The following is a 19,457-nucleotide window of genomic DNA, read 5'->3' on the forward strand; positions in this document are numbered from 1 at the left end:
ATTCAGCTTAGCTCAAAGGACAATGAACTATATGCATATTAACTTGTTTATGAAAAGCCATGCAGGGGCCACTACTGGAAGGGTCTGCAGTCTTGTCCGTAGCCCATCACATCAAAAAAGGTGGGGTGGGGACCCTCAGCAGGTCCTGTTGAAATGAACCAGGCAGGCAGGTTCTGTTCTGCTGAGGCATTTCCTAATGTAACCTGACACACTGCAGTATAGGTTTAAAAGTGACCGTCACTTTGAATTGGTTCCAGAAGCCCACTGGTATAGCAATGTCAAATTAGCACTAGCTGGGTTGACCGGGTAGCGCTCTACACTCTGCGTTTTAAACTTGCTGTAGTTTCTGAGTCATCTTCAATGACAGCCCAATACAGAGCATACTGCAGTTTTATATCAATTTAGGTTTTTGTTTTTTCACTTTATAACACCAAGAAGTTTGCTTTACACAATACTCGGAATTGTATGACTGGACAGTTTAAAAAATTGGTAAGTAAATAAGTAAATAAAATTGACTGAGACACGTTTTTATAAATGTTATTTTTCAAAACAAAACAAGTGCACACGAACATTGAGAAATATGGTCCCTGGATAACTTCTGTATTACAGAATAAGGGGGGGGGGAGCTGCAGTATAGAAACTGATATGAAATCCTTTAGTACAGTTCATTTCAAAGTGGAATGTTCACTGAACTTTATATCTGCAAATATACAAATATGTGTTCAGTTAATATTTCTGGAATCCAGGTGGACAGAGGTAGATATTTCAGACCACTCCTCATTATTTTCTCATGACCCAGTTGCAAGGTTGGATTTGCAGCTGAGTGTATGTTCAACAAGAGCTGTAACCAGCCACAGCTCCTAGACAAGTGTACAAACATATGCACTGCATTCACATTTTACACATATTTAAAATGTCATAGGTGTACGTCATAGAAGAGCAATGTAGTGCTGTTCAGATGTTATGGTACATAGTTGTCATAAACCCTTGCCATCTGCCGTGTGGCTAAGGCAGAAGTTAGAATTCCAAACACTTAAGGCTGCACCAGGATCCTTTCTTTCCCTTGGCATATACCTTTAAAAGTGTCTTATGCAGGTTCTGGGAAAGAAATGGTGAACTGAAGACTGCTGCGGAATCAAGAGCCGGTGAGTAGACCAGCTCTTCGTAATTCCTCTCCAGACAAGGATAGGACTTGAGATTGCCCACAAGTGCTCCATATAGTTGCTCCTCACAAGGAGACTGCATGACAGCTGTCTTTGGTGGGCTTACAGTTCTTGGAGATGAAGGAATAAACATCTTGCTCAAACTGTGAATGGTGATTTTGGAAAATTACAAACTAAGTGTCCAGATGAATTTGAAATAAGATTTTGGAATTAATTATAAGAATCCTTCCTGTGGGAAAATGCTTTTCCTTTGAATTCTCTTAAAAAACAAAACAAAACATGATAGGATGGGACTTTGAAGGTTGGACACTAGAGGGAACCAGAAGGAACTAGAGATTACACTTAAAGGAGAAGAACACTTAAATTTGACTTACTAATACAGAATGAAGCAAAATATTTTAAGATTGGATGTACTGAAGGATATTTTTGAACAACAGACTCAGAAGTTAATTTTAAGAGTGTCTACCTCTATAGACAGACTGTGTTTCAAAAGTGTCTTATGCAAAGTGGAAATTGGTAGCTAAGGACCACTTGCCAATTGGAATTTGCTCCAAATGCTGCTGTCTAACTTATTCCTGAAAGTAGAAATTGCAGATACAACTGAACACTCAATTAGCATCCTCAAAGAAATATATACACCACCATGGTAAAGGTCAGCTGAAAGGAAAATTTGGGGTTATACTATACTGGCATAATTATCCTGTTGAAAACAAAGAGCAATCAACATGACAGATGGCACACCGATCCTGCATACCAAACATTTCCAAGTTGTATAAAATTGTGCCAGTAATATGCTGTTCTTTACTAATCCAAATGTTGGATAAAATATTAGAGGGATTAATCATGGCAAATTGCAAACCAAATAATTAACCATGATGCCACTGTACAAAATTTGAGACAAACTTGTACCTCCTTTAGAACTAATCAGCATAACTAAGTGTACGGAAAATTGTTCCTGCTAACGTTGAAAAAACACATTGAAGAAAAAAGTTTTGGTGAAGAATAGGTGAAACAATCAGCTGAGCAGTCCTGAGCACACAGAAAGAACAGGGGACACGAGTCAAGTGGAATCTGAGCTTCAGCAAGGGTTCAAACATTGGAAGCAATTAATTGAGGCATCCATACTGCACCTTCAAGAATGGTGAAAAGGAGAGATTTTTAAGGAACTCATACATGCATTCTTAGGAGGGAAGTGTAAAGTTTTTTTAAAACCATCAAGATCACCTGGAATATAAATTATATTACATGTTGAGATGGGCTTAATTCTTAACTGATTAATAACATTTCACAGCAGGGTAAAAACCCTCCTTCACCACATAGGATTAGTTATGGAAGAATGTGGACAAGCAACACAAACCAACTTTGCATTGGCTGCCCCAAAGAAGCCTGCTCCCATGGTAGAAGCAACTTAATTGAAGAATTCCCATAAGGATTCCAGATGGTGGAGAAGTAAAAGGCAGTAACCTTCACTTTCAGAAGAGAGGCAAAATTAGGCCGCCCCAGAAGAGCACTCAAACATATAAAAGAAATGTTTTGACATTCTAGTCAATAGTACAATAGATGTAAAGTTTAGAATAAAAAAGGTAATTTAAAACTCCAATATTTAACACAGTTTGCTTTATACATTCCCTGAGCATTTGAATCAGAAATGCCCTTGCTGCCACCCCCAAATTTTGTATTCTATCAGCATTATCATGGTAATAAGAATATTTTTACCAGGATGCTCTAGATAGACAATGAAGTACTTCTTGCATTATATTTCTCTATAATTTATTTTTAGAAATCTATATATTTTTTCTTTTTCAGACTTAAGTGGGAGGGTGAAGAAACTTCCTAGTCTGTCAGTGGAATCTGCAGCTGAGGAAACTGCATGAGTAGAAATTATGGACTGAGTAGCCACTGAAAACAGAACTCAAATAGGCCTTGCAGAAATATGTTAATCTCCCGTAATGGACCTAATTAAAACATCACAATGCTGATGCAAAGAGAAGAACCCATTCCTACTCTAAATATACATCAGCTATCTTAGGTAGGGAATATTTTTATTAAGATTTAAACAGCAGAGAAATAGTTATTCTTAACCTTCCCTATCAGTAGTTTCTTGGCTAAACACCTGATGCTATACTGGCCCAGGAAGAAAGAGATTTAAAATTCCTTCACACAGGGCTCTTATGATTTCAAACTGATAGTAAAGTTCTTTCTACTTTGTGACACAAGATACTTCTGAAATGCAAAGGCGTCGCTGTCTCTCATTCTCTGGTGCATGTTCTTTATATCTACTTCAGCATCAATTGCTTACATGATGGATTTTCATTATCTTGTGATAATGAGTTCTATACATCAAGATGTAAATCCTTTCAGGAGAAGATAAACTGCTTTCTATGAATCATCAATATATTGCACTATTAGATAATCCAAATTGTCATGCAAAGCTCCCTTCCAAAAATAAATGTTAGAACTGAACCCAGTATTTTTTATCAAGAGCTCCAAAGTACAAAATACATTTTTATGTTTTCCTAGTTTAGAGATTGGTCAACTAAAAACTGTTCCAATATGGTAAGGAAAGCGGACTGAAATATCAAAATACCCTAAGTCTGAAATAGTCATTCTACACACCTAAAATGCAGTCTAGTCTGAAGGTGTTCTACTATTCAATCTTCTGTTCAACAGAAATGATGGAAAACATGAAATCTGTTCATTTACTAACAAGTAGATATCTTAACGGAAAGAAAAAGAAAAGCTGCTGCTTTATTCCACTTCAATTATCTTGTCATGTAAAAACACGAACCCAACATCAATACACATTTTCTTTTTTTAACCGACTGAGTAAAAAAGGCTGCCAATCCTATGGCAGAATTAATGCTTATGATGAATTTGAAAAGATGCTAAAGCAGGCCTGGCAAACCAGCAAAAGAGGGCACCTGTGCAACAAATCTAGAAAGCAATCTGCAAGTGGACAGATGTGAGAACTAGCAGCCCTTAGAGAAGAAGTATTTTCTGTTGTGTGACCAGAAATGTTGCATTGTGTATGCTCACATGCATGCAATCTTTATAGAGCAAGTAAACATTTCAGTAGACCAATGCAGCAATTCACCACCACTGCTTCATCTTGCATTAAGAGTTTTATGCTCTGTGGAAAGGCTTTCCAGCAGCAAAGTATTAATCTTTGTGACCTCTCTCTGTAATACTCCCTGGCATGATTCTCTCAGGCCCTAAGATTTTTCCTAGCATCAATTGCCGTCTGGGGTACTAGATCCCAATATCCAACTTGACTCGTGGCTGTTCTTCACAGGCTTCCAATGTTAGGAAAGCTCTTCAGCTTTTCAGGAAAGTCATCTTTGTACAAGACTGGATCTGCCCGGTGTTCCACCACTTTCAGGGGCATGGTCCCAAAGACAGATGCAAACTTGTTAATGCATTCGGACCTAGAGAAAGAAAGAAATGCAATGCTTATTAACAAAATTGCTCCAATGTATGTTTAACTATGTTTCTTTACCAACCTATTACAGCTCCCCCTTTCATGTTCTCCCAAGTAGTTAATATTTAATTAATTAGGAGCAAAGCAAATCCAAAACAAATAGGATATGCCTTCCAGAGATGTTAAGGCATTGCAAATGCAATAAAAGTAGCCCCTAAAAGATTGATGTTATTATGGTGCCTGCTTTATTAGAAGTAGGAAACAGGACAGGGAGCTTCTCACACTGGAAAGATGTGAGCCTCTATGACTAAAGTATACAATCAAGGCAAAATGAAAAGAGAGGCTATTAACTGCACATGCGTGCAAAGCGGTCAAGGTTTCACTAGCTCCTCTCTACCAGAATTCTAGACATTCTTAAAGCAGTACACATGCCGTAAACTACAGTGGATTAACTGCCAACATATCTCTTAAACAGCACTGCCAGGTCAAATTTGGCTCTGTACAGGGCTTGCAAAAATAAGCCTGCAGGAAACAAAAGGCATACAAAAATACTTTGGGTTTTAAATTTTTTTTTATTTTTTAAATCTACTGGAGAAACACTTTATCTCCTTTATGTTATCTACACGAACGATTGTGCTTGAAAACTTAAATTACAAGCTTTCTTTAAGAACTAAAACCTGAAATGGACTAGTTAATTTTCATTGTCCAAACTCAGTGAAACAAACTGTCTACATTTTTAAAAAAGCATACTGGATTCTTATTCACCCCACCCATCACCCCACCTCTCTCCATAAGGCCAGTGGGTGCTTGAAATACAAGAACATATTTATGTTAGGATATACAGTGGTACCTCGGTTTACGAACTTAATTCGTTCTGTGACTCTGGTCGCACCCCGAATTGGTCGCAACCCGAAGGAAATTTCCTCATAAGGTTCAATGTAATTACTGTTAATCCGTTCTGGCGTGGAGGACAGGGAGGCGGCTATTGCTTGGAGGGAGAGTCCCCCTCCCTACGACCACATGTCAGGGGCGGAAAAAGGCTGCGGACGTGTCGGGCGGAAAAAGGCCGCGGACCACGTGTCAGGGGCGGAAAAATGGCCGCGGACCACATGTCAGGGGCGGAAAATGGCTGCGGACCACGTGTCAGGGGCGGAAAAATGGCCGCGGACCACGTGTCAGGGGCGGAAAAATGGCCGCGGACCACGTGTCAGGGGTGGAAAATGGCCGCGGACCGTGTCACGGGAGGGAAAATGGCCGCGTATCCTGTTCGTACCCCGAGGCGGAGTTCGCAAACCGAGGTAAATTTTTGCAGCCGGAGCTGGTCGTAACCCAAAAGGTTCGTTAACAGAGGCGTTCATAACCCGAGGTTCCACTGTAGTTATTTCAGCTGTGATGTTTGGAGAATATTTAGATACATCTTGCTGAACATTTAGCAAAATAAATTTCAATGGATATGAAACAATAGGCCAAAAGGTACATATAGTGTATTCTGAAAGTATTCAGACCCCCTTCACTTTTTTCAGTTTTGTTATGTTGCAGCCTGATACTACAATCGTTCAAATTCATTTTTTTCTCATTAATCTACACTCGGTACCCATGACAAAGTGAAAACAGAATTTTAGAAATGTCTGTAAATTTATTAAAAAGAAAAAACTGAAATATCACATTGGCATAAGTATTCAGACCCTTTGCAACAACACTTGAAATTTAGCTCAGGTGCCTCCCATTTCTCTTTATCGTTGCTGAGCTGTTTCTACACCTTGATTGGAATCCACCTGTGGTAAATTAAATTGATTGGACCTGATTTGGAAAGGCACACACCTCTCTATAGAAGGCCTTACAGCTGACAATGCACACGATACCAGAGCAAAAGCCATGAGGTCAAAGGAACTGCCTGCAGAGCTCAGAGACAGGATTATTGCAAGGCACAGATCTGGGGAAGGCTACAAAAAAAATTTCTGCTGCACTGAAGGTTCCCAAGAGCACAGTGGCCTCCATAATTCTCAAATGGAAGAAGTTTGCACAACCAGGACTCTTCCAAGAGCTGGTCGCTTGGCCAAACTGAGCAATCAGGAGAGAAGAGCCTCAGTAAGAGGGGTGACCAAGAACCCGATGGTCACTCTGACTGAGCTCCAGAGATCCTGTGTGGAGATGGGACAAAGTTCCAGAAGGACAACCATCACTGCAGCCCTCCACCGATCTGGGCTTTATGGCAGAGTGACTAGACGGAAGCCTCTCCTCAGTCCAAAACACACGAAAGCCTGCTTGGAGTTTGCAAAAAAGCACCTGAAGGACTCTCAGACTGTGAGGAACAAGATTCTCTGGTCTGATGAAACCAAGATTGAACTGTTTGGCCTCAATTCTAAACGTTATGTCTGGAGGAAACCAGGCACCGCTCATCACCTGCCCAATACCATCCCAACAGTGAAGCATGGTGGTGGCAGCATCATGCTGTGAGGGTGTTTTTCAGCAGCAGGGACTGGGAGACTGGTCAGGGTTGAGGGAAAGCTGAATGGAGCAAAGTACAGAGATATCCTCAATTAAAACCTGTTCCACAGCACTCAGGACCTCAGACTGGGCCAAAGGTTCACCTTCCAACGTGACAATGATCCTAAGCACACAGCCACAGGAATGGCTTAGGGACAACTCTGTGAATGTCCTAGAGTGGCCCAGCCAGAACTCTGACTTGAACCCTATTGAACATCTCTAGAGAGACGTGAAAATGGCTGTCCACCGACAGTCCCCATCCAACCTGATTGAGCTTGAGAGGATTTGCAAAGAAGAATGGCAGAAAATCCCCCAATCCAAGTGTGCAAAGCTTGGCGCGTCATACCGAAAAAGACTTGAGGCTCTAATTGCTGCCAAAGGTGCTTCAACTAAGTACTGAGTAAAGGGTCTGAATACTTAAGTATCTGTGATATTTCCGTTTTTTCTTTTTAATAAATTTACAAACATTTCTAAAATTCTGTTTTCACTTTGTCATTATTGGGTACTGAGTGTAGATTAATGAGAAAAAAATGAATTTGAACTATTGTAGTATCAGGCTGCAACATAACAAAACTGAAAAAAGTGAAGAGGGTCTGAATACTTTCCAAATGCACTGTATCTGCTAAGAAGCAGATATGTTATTCTTTCCTAAAAATTGGCCACTTTAATATACTTATTTAACTGCAAAATCTGTCCCAGAAGCGTGCAGTTATCTTTAACTAGTTGATGCTTTCAAACCTAAAGTTGAGATCCAAGAGCAAACCTGAAGCCCCAATACCACATGAAGCCCAGTGAGGCCCTCAAGAACTTTTCTCAGGATTATTACAGAATTGTATTTTTTATCATGCAGACAAGGGAAGTAAGTTAGTTTATTTATGAGATTTATAGCCGAAGAAACTATATTCATTGTATCTCATTAGTGGAAAGCAAATTTAGATTTTGTCTTAGCCTCCGAATGGCTAAGGATTCTTGGCTGAGCACTTAGAGGTCAAGTGCCCAAAAAGGTGTACGTCCCAGCCTTGTGCTCCATGCATTCCAGACTGTCTCAGCACTCTTGAATACTCAATGCTTGAAGCAAAGGCAGTTTTAAGATGAAGCACCTAGTTATTGCAATTCAGTGACCAAAAGGTGAGGCAATGAGGAACTACCATGGATTTTGCTAAAATGTTAGTTTCTGATTCTCTAGAGCTATAGGAACATTTCTGCAAGTTTTCTATTTCTTCTGTAAGAATTAATATTTAATACACTTTTGTGAAATGAAGACACAAATACATAGTATGAGCACAACTCTACTGTTAATATAGCAGCTTTTTGAAAATCTGAAATGAACTTCAATTTGATCCCCTCCTTAGAGAGGGCATGGGTTTGCATAATAAAATCTACTGATATAAATTATGATTAAATGGTACTGTGTATAGCAAATAGACATTAAAGCAGTAAGTGTTCTCTACTTTTAAGAAATGATGAACCAGGGTTAAAATATTAGCACAGACTAATAGAAATATTACCAGTATCAACCAATGAAAAAAATGGGTGCATTCACAAATTATCTATCCCATTGATGATTCTCATTATTACTCTTATGCAGATGTACTATGGGAGAGGATCTGGCAAGAAATTTCCTACCTGAAGACTATAATTATGTCTCACAGTTTGAAATGTTAAGTACACATTCTAAGTGAAGGACAATGAATATGTTTCAAAACAATAACATTTTGACCACTGGATTATATTAAATTGAAAAAAAAATATTCAGCTAATAGTCCAAAACTTCAAATCCCCAAAATTTAGTGTGGTTTCATCTATGACTGCTAGGCAATAGATACTTCTGCCATGTCCTACTGTATCAAAAATATAGTATACTGCTACAGTAGTGTAGTTGTTTTATTCTTTTGGTAAGTTCACAATGATATTGTTTGAGGCTGTTGTTGAAAAAAATAGATAAGAATAATTTCACATTCAAAGTTCGTAAGGAATCCATCACTTCCTTTTGGAAACTATTCTATAGGATAATATATCATGACTGAGCAGTAGTTTCCTGATAGCTTTCCAAGAATTTAATCCACTTATTTCGTATTATATACCCTCATGCCATCTGAAATAACTTATCACCATTCTTGGTGTTTACAAGACTTAAATATCTCAAGACTTGAATATCTCAAGACTTGAATCTATTTACTTATTTTATATCCATGCTATATATATTCTTAATCCCATCACATAAATCAATCCTTCCTAAATGCTCTGATAATGTTTATTTCAACAGTGATCTCTAACATTTTGATAAAAGACAGAGATGATAAATATGCAAAGCTAATTACTAATATCTTTGTACTGTTACAGAGAAAAGAAAACATATTAGGACACATATCCTTCAAACTGTTGATCAAACTTTTAATCTGAAATATATTCTGAAATATAAATTAAATCCACTTGCTTGAATTAACATTCCTTTTCATTTTAATTTTTGTAGTGACATATAATACTGTTTTGTAGCATAACACTGTTACTGCTTTCCTTGTATATATGAACTGAAAATTACTCTTCATATTTATCCTTGTTTATGATGGCAAAGACTTGTCAATTAAGGCTTGCTGAAACTGCTCAAAAAGTTTGGTTTAAGAACAATTCAATCCTGTTTCAAAAAGCAGTAATACCCAAACTGAGTAACCATAAATCATCTGCAGTTATTAATTTAGGAATACAGGAATTCATATATTTTACCTGAAGTACTATTCAGATAATATTATAATGTATGTGTTTGTATACATCCATATATATATTTTATCAGTTTTCTCACTCAAATTTTTACATATGGACCAACAGATTTAGCTGAAGTTTGGATACAATTAGCTAACTCTTTAGAGGATGAAAATAGATTAAGCATTAGAAATGAGAAAAGAACAGGATGAGACACTCACCTTTCTACCATATGAGTCTGATCTAAGGATAACCCATCAATGGCTGTGCATTCTGGACATTTGAATTTTTTTCTGGGCGTCACCTATATAAAGACAGTATATAAAGACAATATAACCATAGACTTAACAGTGCAAACATTAATCTCTCTACTCAAAAATGCAACATTTGAAATGCAACCTATTTGGCAAATGTAAATCACATTCTTGAATATGAAGGAAAAAAATATCCATGCCATTTACTTCCATCTGGCTTAGCTGACAGCAAAGCTCACAGTGGCCCAATAAAAAATAGTCTTGGAGGGGTTTTGCCTGCTATAAGTGGAAAGTAGCAGTGATGACAAGCTTCTTAATTCCTGTTTAATGATTGTTTTCTCACTGCCAAGGTTCCTGTATAAACACCATTTGTTCTTGAAGCCATAAAAGTGATGAAATATAGCTTCCCATACTTCACCGTAACCTTAATCCAACAGACACACTTTGCTCATTTAATAGCTGATTGGCAAACTCTGTGAGGCTCTCCCAACTGTATGACTTAGCAGTGCCCTAGCAGAGTTTGGAACTCTCACAGCAAAAACACATGCTTTATCTTTTGAGGCTTTTCTCAGAAACACAACCACTGGTCTGGGTAAAAGGTGATGGACAGACAGGAAAACAGACCTTGCTAACTGAAGCAATGCCTTGAGGCCTCTAAATCTCATTCCAAGTTGACACATTTCAAAATGAACTGAAAATGAGGATCTAGGCCAAAAATGTATTGAAGTATATCAGGAAATTCATTCAGGAATAAAAGTTCATATAAAAACTGATCTTGCAATTAATGTTTTTGCAATGAATAGTCTAATAAATCAGCTCTTGAGATAGACCGAAATGGATTGTTCCTCCTCGCCCCCAACCCTCTTAAATCTTGTTTATTTTTTAAAAATGGTTTAACTTTCCCCCTTGAGTTCTCCTGCAGCTATCTGGTCATAATGATCACAACCAATGGAGTATATTTATTAACAAAAAGATGTATGGATTTGGGGAGTTGAGTCTTTTACAAATAGATGGGATCATCTTCAAAGTAAATGAGAAAAGAGGCACAGGACTCTATTAAGCTATGTTGAAACTATCTATATAATCATGTAATCTATGATACTGCTGCATAATTGACCCCGAGGAGCCACTGAATAAAATCTCACCTTAATAACTGCTTTCCCAGTTACATTGGCCACTAGAAAATTCATGGCAATATCTTCACAATTCATATGAGCATCCACCCAGTTCTTGATGTCCCCAGGCATTTTATATGTGTACAAGTAATTAAAGTACTAAAGAAATAGCACAGAAAGAAAAATGTTTAGTTTTTAGGAACATGTGCCAGAGTTGAGGCACTAATAAAACTTTATGTGGAATGAGTACCTAATGTGCAAGTTTATCCAAAACATATTTTTAATGCTTATATCATACCCTATCAGCAGCTTTTCTCAGATGCATTGAGTGATATAGTAACATCACTGAGTTATATGATCCAAAAAAAATCAAACCATATGAGGCTGATGTTTCAGATGGCAAGAGAATGACGAGACAAGTATTCCAAAGACACAGATCCCTTTTACTGAAAAGCCCCTCTCTGGCTGACATTTAGCTAACAGAAATAGAGATCTTCAAGACAACAGCCAATGTAAATATGGCATGGGGCAGATATGTGGGAATAGATGGTCTTTAACCATGCAAGTTGTTAAAACTAAGCATTTTACAGGTAGTCCTTGACTTACAACCATTTGTTTAATGACCATTAGAAGTTGCAACAGTGCTGAAAAAGTGATTTACAACTGGTCCTCGCACTTACAACTGTCACAGTGTCTCCAGAGTCATGTGATCAAAATTCAGGTGCTTGGCAACTGGCATGTATTTATGATGGTTGCAGTGTCCTGGGGGCATGAGATCGCCATTTACGACTTCCCAAAGAGTTTCCAACAAGCAAAGTCAATGGGGGAACCTGGATTTGCTTAATGACCTCATGATTCACTTAACGGCCATGGTGATTCACTTAAAGACCACGGCAAAAAAGGTAAAATTGGGTGCAACTCACTTAACAACCGTATTGTTTAGCGACAGAAGTTCTGGTCCCAATTGTGGTCATAAGTCAAGGACTACCTGTACACAATTTTCATTTTTAAACATAATTTGTTTTTTAAAAATACCCAATATATCATGCTGCCCAGGATTTATTCCCATTCAGTAGTTTAGCGAAAGTACCATCAGATATATCATTTTTTTAAAAAAAGGAATAATTCTTCCCCTCAGCAAGTCAGCTTTGCAAATGTATAAACAATTACAAATATTTTTTAAAAACTCTTTTTGAGAATTATAATTGTGCTGGGAGAAGATATCCCCAAAGACATAATATTAGCTCCATATGAAGGTCTGGATTTGAGTTACCTTAAATGTAGCCTCCCATATGCTACCTCCCAAGCTGATTCTAAAATTTTCAGAAGCATTTTAATGACATAGTATATATGGTGTCTTTCTGTCATTCAAAGGTAATAAATGCCATTATGTGGAGATATACAGTGGGGCAAATAAGTATTTAGTCAGCCACCAATTGTGCAAGTTCTCCCACTTAAAAAGATGAGAGAGGCCTGTAATTTTCATCATAGGTATACCTCAACTATGAGAGACAAAATGGGGGAAAAAATCCAGAAAATCACATTGTCTGATTTTTAAAGAATTTATTTGCAAATCATGGTGGAAAATAAGTATTTGGTCAATATCAAAAGTTCATCTCAATACTTCGTTATATATCCTTTGTTGGCAATGACAGAGGTCAAACGTTTTCTGTAAGTCTTCACAAGGTTTTCACACACTCTTGCTGGTATTTTGGCCCATTCCTCCATCCAGATCTCCTCTAGAGCAGTGATGTTTTGGGGCTGTCGCTGGGCAACATGGACTTTCAACTCCCTCCAAAGGTTTTCCATGGGGTTGAGATCTGGAGACTGGCTAGGCCACTCCAGGACCTTGAAATGCTTCTTACGAAGCCACTCTTTCGTTGCCCGGGTGATGTGTTTGGGATCGTTGTCATGCTGAAAGACCCAGCCACATTTCATCTTCAACGCCCTTGCTGATGGAAGGAGGTGTTCACTCAAAATCTCACGAGACATGGCCCCATTCATTCTTTCCTTTACACGGATCAGTCGTCCTGGTCCCTTTGCAGACAAACAGCCCCAAAGCATGATGTTTCCACCCCCATGCTTCACAGTAGGTATGGTGTTCTTTGGATGCAACTCAGCATTCTCTCTCCTCCGAACACAAGTTGAGTTTAGACCAAAACGTTCTACTTTGGTTTCATCTGACCATATGAGATTCTCCCAATCCTCTTCTGGATCATCCAAATGCTCTCTAGCAAACTTCAGACGGGCCTAGACATGTACCGGCTTAAGCAGGGGGACACATCTGGCACTGCAGGATTTGAGTCCCTGGCAGCATAGTGTGTTACTGATGGTAGCCTTTGTTACTTTGGTCCCAGCTCTCTGCAGGTCATTCACTAGGTCCCCCCGTGTGGTTCTGGGATTTTTGCTCACCATTCTTGTGATCATTTTGACCCCACGGGATGAGATCTTGCATGGAGCCCCAGATCAAGGGAGATTATCAGTGGTCTTATATGTCTTCCATTTTCTAATTATTGCTCCCACAGTTGATTTCTTCACACCAAGCTGCTTGCCTATTGCAGATTCAGTCTTCCCAGCCTGGTGCAGGTCTACAATTTTGTTTCTGGTGTCCTTCAACAGCTCTTTGGTCTTGGCCATAGTGGAGTTTGGAGTGTGACTGTTTGAAGTTGTGGACAGGTGTCTTTTATACTGATAACAAGATCAAACACGTGCCATTACTACAGGTAACGAGTGGAGGACAGAGGAGCCTCTTAAAGAAGTAGTTACAGGTCTGTGAGAGCCAGACATCTTGCTTGTTTGTAGGTGACCAAATACTTATTTTCCACCATGATTTGCAAATAAATTCTTTAAAAATCAGACAATGTGATTTTCTGGATATTTTTCCCCATTTTGTCTCTCATAGTTGAGGTATACCTATGATGAAAATTACAGGCCTCTCTCATCTTTTTAAGTGGGAGAACTTGCACAATTGGTGGCTGACTAAATACTTTTTGGCCCCACTGTAACAATCTTTGCCTTTGCTACGATACCCATAACAATATAATTCCTGAGTTTAATTTTATGCTATTATAATTTCTTCAAAAATCAAAACCACCATGTAAATTCTAAGCATTAAAGTGACTTTAAAAAGACACCTCTGCTTTTGCATCCAGATTAGCTAGTAATCATTAAGAAACTATGGGTAGTCCTCATTTAGCAACTGCCTCATTTAGCGACCATTCAGTTACAACAGTGATGAAAAAGTAACTTTTCGATCAATCCTCGCATTTATGACCTTTGCAAGTCTGTAAAGCAAAGGAAAGGTGAAATAAGATCATAAGCACAGTCATGGTTTCACTTAGCAACTGCTTTGCTTAACAACTGAGTTGCTAGTCCCAATTGTGGTCACTAAACAAGGACTATATGTACAAGTGGGAACCTAGAAAAGGTATAGTATTTGAGATGTAGGAAAATGTTTCAAGTATTTTATCAAAACAGAATTTCTAACAAAACACTGTCTTATATATATCTTATGTCCAATAACATATAAAGATCAACGCCACATTTTGCAATAAACCTTTGATTCCCTACTTGTGGAATATAAGGATCCTTTTCCCTACACCAGTGTTTCTCAACCTTACCAACTTTAAGATGTGTGGACTTCAACTCCCAGAATTTCCCAGCCAGAATTCTGTGGGTTGAAGTCCACACATCTTAAAGTTGTAGAGGTTGCGAAACAGTGCCCTAGCCAATACTAAGCAAGTTCATAATTTCAGCTTCCCACCTGTTTTTGGACTCAGCTCTTACCTTGTGGTAAAATGCTGCCCCTGTTAGCACCATTGAAACTTCATTGGTCCACTCTGATTCATACTTCCATTTATTTGTTTCATGGTCCCACAAATGTAGGCGGCCAGGATATCCAACTAATCTATCAGGGAACTCTCTCCATACCTGCAGAACACAGTAAGTGAATCAATTTATTTCAGTAGGATAAAAAATGTCACAAAGAACAGCTAAGATTAAATATATTGTTAGAGGGTGTTGGGGAAGTAAAAAAGAAATGAATGTACTGCCTACTGTAGCTAACAGAGATAGCATCTCTTTCTCTCTCATACAGTACATCCACCCATCAGAGTTATACTAGCTGTTTTTGGTGACAGCATCTTAGGAATAATTCTTTGCTTTTAGAGCAATAGATCTACAAGCTGTGCTCCTCTTGTTTTTTGAATCTTTTGCTCTTGTACAAAAGCAAAATACGTCTCCACTATTGTGGCAATGTGCTTGTTTCTTTGGTAAATTTATATAGCCATATGTGACTCTGGGCAGCGAACAAAGTTAAAAAAGAACAGTACAACAAATAATTTAAAACATAACAAAAAAAAACATTAAAAACATCAAAAGCAGTAAAACCATTAAAACCCATAAAACATAATTCCAAAAACGGAACAAAATGCAACTGGTTTGGCAGAAGAGGCTTCAGGCAAGGTAGGAAGGAGAGAGGTAAGAAAAAGCCAAGTACATCAGCAGTAGCTATGGAAAAGCAGGGAAGGGAGTATCACTTAAGTCAGTGTTGTCCGAACTTGGCCACTTTAAGATGAGTGGACTTCAACTCCCAGAATTCCCCAGCCAGCCATGCTGGCTGGGGAATTCTGGGAGTTGAAGTCCACTCATCTTAAAGTGGCCAAGTTTGGACAACACTGACTTAAGGGAATGCAGATGCTTTTCATCCAGCAGATCCAAGGGCGTCTCCAACTCCCCCCCAACTGTCTTGTAATAATCCTTATTATGACCAACTCATCTATTCTGGGCATAATTGGGGCCTTTGATATTATGTGCCATCAAGTCACTGCCAGCTGTTAGCAACCACTTAGATGATTTTCTCCAAGATGAAAATGGGGCCTTTAGGTGGCCACAGTTCCTTTCACTAACTGCTAGGAAGGCATCTGTTCCCTATCCTAACTCTTTCTAGCTGACAGTCTGGGAGTTCAGATTGCTCGCCTGCCTCTGTTTCTCAGCAGCATATGGAGGCAGGTAACTTGCTTCTCAAAGCATTAAACTAGTATTTCCAACACTGAAAAACAAATGGACATAGATTCACCAATATAACACCAATTATCAAAGTTATATTTTGGGACGCAAAGAAGTACAATAAACTGAAATACTGCTTTCAGGAAAGAAGCAGTTTCAACTCTCAATTTTATACAGGGCATTGTCAAGATTTTTTTTAAAGAAAAAGTTCCAGACTCTTGACACGTCAACCTGCAAAACCTGCTTGAGAGCAAAACTAGATTCACTATCTTTACTTTAAAAATGGTAAGTAGCTGAATATATGGTCCATTTTTTGCATGTTTGCTTTTATCTTTCTTGCAAAGTGAACAGAAATTGCTGATGATTGGTAGAAATGTTGCATAGTCCTAACTGCTTAAGAGCCCAATACATTATCTGTCAGTACTTCTATCAACGCAACACTGAGAAGTGTCCTTTTCCTGCATGCAAAACGTCCACTTAAAATCACAGAGCTATAAATATGCTTATGCCTCTTTAAACAAAACAGCATATAAAGACTGTGTTGCTCTTGTTTCAGTAGTTTCGCACTACGCAATAAATCATTAGAGACCCTAATAGTTCACTTTTAACAAGTAAAAAATGTCTGACACTTTGAGTGTTACTTTAATTTTTATGGCTGAAAGTGTACAGAGATCAAAGCACCCCTTCTTTTCTTCTTTTTTTATAACAAAGCTTGATCGATAGAGCCAGACAAGTCTGTGCTGATACAAAGTTCAACCACATGTTTAAAAATAGGGTCTGGAGAATAAGGAGGGGAAGAACTTTGCCAATATCCAATTCCAAATATTTCTCCTGAGTGAAGCAAAACCCCTAAAAAAGGAATCCTTGTAACATTATACGCTGCTACTGTCCTTACAGATTTCCCTTGCAAATTACTAAGAAATGCAATAGATACTTTCCTGGTGAAATATATAAACAGATAAATAAATTACTATAGGCTGAGGACAAGTTAAACATCTGGTAGCCAGCTCAGGCCTGTCAAGCAGGTCAAAGACACTCTGGTCTGAGAAAGATTGATCTGCAGTCACTGATTTGTAGGTTGAAGGTAGGAAATACATTTATACATGTTTCCCTTTATACTTTTGTAGAGAGGAAACTCTATCCCAACTATAATTGAAAAAAAACCCTCTGCTATATTGGCATTTGATATTTTTAATTTGGAGAAACAAAATACTACCCTTGTATTCACATTACTGGAATTTTGCATCTATCCAGATCTGTTTTATGAAGTTATTTAAAATCCCTTCTTTGTATTGCTGCCTTAGAGAGCAAAGTTATTTTATGAACTGGAATTCATTATTTTCAAAAACAACTTCTGTAAGGTGCAACACTCAAACAGAAGAAGCTGATCCAAGGGGCACCAAGTTCATACAAAGATTATCCAGGTTGTTGGGCATTTCCACAGTCCAAACATCTGGACAACACACTTCAGACAAAATAGGTGAAAAGGTCCCAGAAGTTCAAGTGCAGGGCTTGGAGCTGCAGTTCACTGATTCAGTTGATGAATTAGTGTAATATCTTGGGAAAGTAATTTAGCATTCTCAGTATAAGCCAGATTCATGCCTATTAATATACTCTGTTAATGTATAAGTGGCTTGTTCAAATGTGCATCAATGTATATTGAAAATATCCATGCCATCTGAATCACTTTTTCCTTTTTAAAATGAAGTCTGTGTGTGTGTGTGTGTGTGTGTGTGTGATCTTGATGAAAGCAAATATATAACTTCCTATGTCATATAACTTTTCTTCATTTTAAATCTAGACAACTTCCCTTAAACAAGGACATCCTAACCATAGTATACCCTGCCCATATGATAAGGATATGAGTATGAGAAATGCAGAGAAAAATTACTTATTACTACATGAATAATTCCTCCAGTCAAGTCTTTAACAATGTGTATTAATTGCTGTACTGCTCCTAGTGAGGAGTATAACAGTACACCCACACAATTTTTCCAGCGAATTGAGTCTGAATAATGATACCCAATTTTTATCAATACATAAAACAGAAACCAATACAAGGACAAGGATAGGTGTGTGCATATGTTTTGTGCATGCTGTTTTATCACTATTTTCTTTAAAACATCTTCAGGAGAGACCAACTGTTTGTTTTCTATTGACAGCCTTTTGGATAGCCGCCTGAACAGAAGGTGATTTTTCCAAGCACATTGTTCTCTTTAGCAAGAATGATTAAAATGAAAAGGAAGGTGAATGCAAGAATTCAAGCAAGTGAACTTAATTTTCAGTTTATAACTAACATATCTAGTGTACAGTATGGTGAAGACTTTCTGAGTCTTTTTCACATAGCCTTGCCAGGGGAAGGCAGGTGTTTACATAATGATTGCTCAAATCTTTGGGTCTGAGAACCACGTCTTACATCCAGGTTTCCTTGATTCAGAAGCAAAAGCTATTTGTGTTTTGAAGACAGGAGAACTCTGATATGAGCTCTTGATTTTTTTTTGCTGAGAACATCTAAGTGTCATATGAGCAGTACAGAACCCCCCCTACTATTTAGGGGTCCTTAATATTATTAATATTTGTGTGTAACCCAGCAAACAGAGCTGAAGCTATTTCATTATATTATAGATTTAGTAAGGGATTTATGTATCTAACTTTCAGCATTATTTTCAGGGTTGTTTACAAAAATGTAAATTAAGACTATAATGTGTTGAAACAGCAACATATGAAAAAGCATGGGAAAAATAAAAATATTTATATCTGATCCCAGGAACAGTAAAATTGGTCTTACTGAAGAAGAAGGGAACTCCATAAGTAGAGCTCCATAACTAAAAAAGATCCTCTCTGGCTGCTACCAGCCTTATCATATCTTTAAAAAAAAGTCTCCAAAAATGTCCTAAATAATTCATGAGACAGGACCAATCTCAACCCATATAAGATTTTAAGGGTAAGCCACAGCACTTAATACACATTTCAAAAAGATGAAGCACTGACATATTATCATTAAAATGTTCAGTTGCCATTGGCAACCTTACCAATTGAAGCTTCTCTATTCTTTTTGATTTTATTTACAAAATGTTTGACTTACATGTTTATGGCTTAAACCATTTCACGGCATAAAATAGTTAAAAAAGGAATTTACAGTATGTTAAACATGAAATAACAACAACCATCTAAAACACGTACTTAAAACTATAAAGCAGCTAAAACGCCATAGTAAATTAACAGAACAGAAGGCAATAGTATACATTTAAACAAAAGTGTAGGTAGACAGATAAGTTACAAATCTTCTAAGGCTCAGTTTTAAGAAAGAAAT

At 37.9% G+C, this 19,457-nt stretch overlaps 1 protein-coding gene across 2 annotated transcripts in view; it reads right to left on the minus strand.

Annotated features, from left to right (window-relative positions):
• Nucleotides 1-521: 521 nt before the first annotated feature.
• The window catches only part of EXT2 (exostosin glycosyltransferase 2), a 95,442-nt gene continuing 76,506 nt past the window's right edge, over nt 522-19,457 (minus strand). For both annotated transcript variants that reach the window (XM_088145756.1, XM_088145755.1), the window contains 4 exons: nt 14,924-15,067; nt 11,168-11,296; nt 9,990-10,072; nt 522-4,588 (listed from right to left, as the gene is read on the minus strand). In XM_088145756.1, coding sequence (XP_088001882.1) covers nt 4,450-4,588; nt 9,990-10,072; nt 11,168-11,296; nt 14,924-15,067 — 495 coding nt within the window. In that variant the 3' untranslated portion in view covers nt 522-4,449. The remainder of the gene's footprint in view (nt 4,589-9,989; nt 10,073-11,167; nt 11,297-14,923; nt 15,068-19,457) is intronic.

This window comes from Python bivittatus, unplaced genomic scaffold (assembly GCF_059951505.1).
Source record: "Python bivittatus isolate LINGU-HERP-01145 unplaced genomic scaffold, Pbiv_v1 ctg000480_np1212, whole genome shotgun sequence".
Taxonomy (NCBI): domain Eukaryota; kingdom Metazoa; phylum Chordata; class Lepidosauria; order Squamata; family Pythonidae; genus Python; species Python bivittatus.